The sequence below is a fragment of the Eutrema salsugineum genome, unplaced genomic scaffold (genome assembly GCF_000478725.1).
Source record: "Eutrema salsugineum unplaced genomic scaffold, Eutsalg1_0 scaffold_225, whole genome shotgun sequence".
Lineage (NCBI taxonomy): Eukaryota > Viridiplantae > Streptophyta > Magnoliopsida > Brassicales > Brassicaceae > Eutrema > Eutrema salsugineum.
In genome coordinates, this window is record NW_006256808.1 from 1 (window position 1) to 3,626 (window position 3,626).

At 40.2% G+C, this 3,626-nt stretch overlaps 1 protein-coding gene across 1 annotated transcript; it reads left to right on the plus strand.

Annotated features, from left to right (window-relative positions):
* Positions 1-2,442: 2,442 nt before the first annotated feature.
* LOC112086178 lies at positions 2,443-3,380 on the plus strand. Its single transcript, XM_024154915.1, has 2 exons — positions 2,443-2,746; positions 3,142-3,380. Exons 1-2 carry the CDS (start codon positions 2,443-2,445, stop codon positions 3,147-3,149), a joined length of 312 nt encoding a protein of 103 aa, XP_024010683.1. The 3' UTR covers positions 3,150-3,380.
* The last annotated feature ends 246 nt before the right edge of the window (positions 3,381-3,626 follow it).

Below are 3,626 nucleotides of genomic sequence, written 5' to 3' on the forward strand. Positions count from 1 at the left end.
TTCTTGATAGACCTATGGAGCCCTGCTCCTTTTGGATTCTGGCGCACACGTCTTCAAGGCTTGGAAGCTTGTCATCTCTTAAGATGTGCTTGATAAGGTCATTGAAGACTGGATTCAGTGTGAGAAGGAGACCGAACACCTTGTCCTGCTCTCGCCTTTCATTGAGAATCTTGGGATCTAGAGTACTCGGTCGCAACATCTCTAGTTCAGCCCACAAGGATCTGAACTTTCCAAAATGAGTCTTGAAATCCATATCTTCTTGACTCAGGTCATTAATAGCCTTCTTTACTTCAAAGACCCTGCTCAGATTTGTATCATTTCCGAATACGTTCTTGAGAGTTTCCCAAAGAGACTTTGCTGTCTCACAGTAGGAGTAAGCTTCAAGAATCGCCGGTTCAAGAGAGTTCTGAATAAGACCAAGAACAGTTTGGTCTTCTTGAAACCACTTAGCTTCTTCGGCCTTGGCCTCTTCACTCTTTGTCTCGCCTTTGGTGTCTTCATCTTCTTCTGGTGTTTTGTCCTCCAAAACATGGCTCCAGAGACCGCGACCACACAAAGCTGTTTTTGTGGTTCTTGCCCACAACAGATAGTTTCCTCCTCTGAGAATAACTGGAATAACAATCGCTTTCGAGCTGGAATAACAATCGCTTTCGAGTTTTCAGTAGCAAGAATGCTTGAACTTGAACTCATCTTTGTTGTTCAAGAACAGAAAAGAAAACTTGAACATACACTTGAGAATGAGAGGATTTAAGAACAGAAAGATTGTCGAGATTTGAGAATGAGAGGATTTAACGAGTATTTTAGAGAGATTTAGAGATTAAATGAGAAGAGATTCATGTTAAAATGCTCAGGACATGAGCTCTGATACCATGTTGGAATTTATTTAAGCGGAATAAAGAGAATTGTTAAGAGAGAAATGATGAACAATGAAGAACAAGAGAGAATAAGTCTCCAAAAGTGTATATTATTCATATGGCGGCTACATTACATTTTATAGAGAGACAAGATGAGTCCTAGGTCTAGGTTTTACAAAGAAGAGACAAACAGGTGGTTACATTCTCTATAATCACGTGCAGGAATAAGGCTAAGGCTTCGCTGATCCCGGAGATGATCGTGACAGCTTCCAACGGTCATCTTTGTTAATCAAGAGAGATCATTATATTCAGTATTGAGCTCTCTCATCAGAGGTGTCCGTACAAGTCCGTACAGATCCGTACAAGGTCACCATTTGGAGTTGCTTCTTCATCAAGTAACCTAGAGAAGCCTTTCTCTTCTTGCATTATCTTGTGTCACCGTTTAAGGAAGGAGAGAAAGGCGCCCCCCAGCTGGATCTTATCCTCTCATGACCGTTGGAAAAGTAGCTTTACTTTTCTTGCTTTTGCTTTTGCCTTATTTGGACTATAGCTTAGGTATCTTAGGAGCATATTCTCTTTGCCTTTACTTTATATAGCTGTATACATCTGTAAAGGTCTTTTCTAAGAAATGAGAATCATCTCTTTCTCACCATTCTCTCTACTCTTCATCGTGTTCTTCATTCAAACTCTCTTAATCTCTCTTAATCTTATCTTAATCCGCTGTTAATCTTTACATTCTCTCATGGTATCAGAGCCAGGTTCCGAAATCTGGTGATTAATCTTGCTTATTCTCATCTCTTATTCTCTTATTCTCATCTATTCCATCCCCTCAAATCTTCGTGTTCATACTCAAACCCAGATTCATCCGTACAAACCTCTTTTCTTTTGAAATACTCGATCTTTGTTCTTCCTTTTCTCATCTCTGCGAGTGTTAATGGAAGGAAACAAGGTTCCTGTTTTACCTGTGGTGCTCAAAGGAGCTGATAACTATCTGCTTTGGGCAAGAACTGCCAAAGCTGTGTTGTGTGGAAGAAACCTTTGGTATCATGTTGAAGATCCAAAGGATGTTAAAGGCAAGACCAAAGATGGAGGAAAGGAGATGCCTTTGAAAGATTCTGTGGAATGGTTCCAAGAGGATCAAACGGTGCTTGCTATCCTTCATGGAGCTCTAGATCTGTCGGTGCTTGAGTCCTACTCCTATTGTGAGAGTGCAAAGGAGCTTTGGGAAACCCTGAAGAATGTGTTTGGGAACACATGTAATCTCACAAGGGTATTTGAGGTCAAAAAGGCGATTAACTGTCTTCACCAAGGAGATCTGGACTTCAATACCTTCTTTGGGAAGTTTAGGTCTCTATGGGCAGAGCTGGAGATGCTCAGGCCTGCTACTGTTGATGCTGAGGTTCTAAATGAAAGGAGAGAGCAGGACAAGGTCTTTGCTCTTCTAATGGTGTTGAATCCAGCTTTTAACGATCTCATCAAGCATCTTCTTAGAGCTACAAAACTACCAAGCCTGGAGGAAGTCTGTTCTCAGATCCAGAAGGAACAAGGGTCTTTGGGTCTCTTCGGCAATAAAGGAAGCGACTAGGTGATGGCCAACAAAGGTGAAGCTGCAGTAGCCAACAAAGGAGCCTATGGTGGTGAGGACCGTGAGGTTTGGGTGTGTGAGCATTGTAAAAGGAAGGGTCACCTGAAGAGCAAGTGCTGGATCCTGTATCCACATCTCAAGCAAAGCCGCAGCAAAGACCAGAGAAAGCCAAGGGCGAATGAAGCTCATGCTCAGGAGGAGGCTGGCCCCTCAGACCGTGAGAAGGAAGGGGTTGCTATGAGGGCCTCAGCTGAATATGTGAAGAAATCAGACCTGGATGCTCTCATCAAGGCTCTTAAAGAGTCTGGTAAACCGATTAAAGCCTTTAGCTTTCATGCATTACATGATCATATCTTGACTAATCATACTACTAATACTGTTGTGGATGATCATTCTTTAGAAATTCATACTGCAAATCATGTCTTGAAAAGTGATAAACCGCTTATTGTTGACTCTGGAGCTAGCCATCATATGATTAGTGATGCTAAATTGATTAGTAACATGAAACCTACATTAGGAAATGTGATTATTGCAAATGGTGAAAAAGTTAAGATAGAAGGCATTGGTGATCTTAAGCTGTTTGATAAACAATCTAAAGCATTTTACATGCCCTCATTCACATCTAACCTCTTGTCTATTAAGAAAGCAACTACTGATTTAAACTGTTATGCTATATTCAGTCCTAATGAGGTTTTCTTTCAGGATATTAAGTCAAGTAAGCTTCTTGGACAAGGAACTACTAAAGATGGGCTTTATGTTCTTGAAGACACTAAGCCATCTTCTCTATCTAATGCTTTTGTTTTTAGTTCTGTTGTTGAAAATAATGCATTGTGGCATGCTAGATTGGGTCATCCCCATCATAGGTCTTTGAATCTGATGTTACCTGATGTTAAGTTTGATAATAATGCTTGTGAAGCTTGTATCTTGGGTAAACATTGTAGAACTGTCTTTCCTAAATCATCTACTATTTATGAAAATTGCTTTGATTTAGTTCACTCTGATGTATGGACCTCTCCATGTATGTCTAGAGAAAGTCACAAATACTTTGTTACCTTTATTGATGAGAAATCTAAATATACTTGGATCACTTTGTTACCATCTAAAGATAGGGTGCTAGAGGCCTTTATGAATTTTCAAAAATATGTGACTAACCATTATAATGCTAAGATCAAAGTGTTTAGGTCAGA

Coding starts and splice junctions, on each gene's coding strand:
- LOC112086178 (XM_024154915.1), top strand. CDS start 2,443: ATGGCCAACAAAGGTGAAGCTGCAGTAGCCAACAAAGGAGCCTATGGT.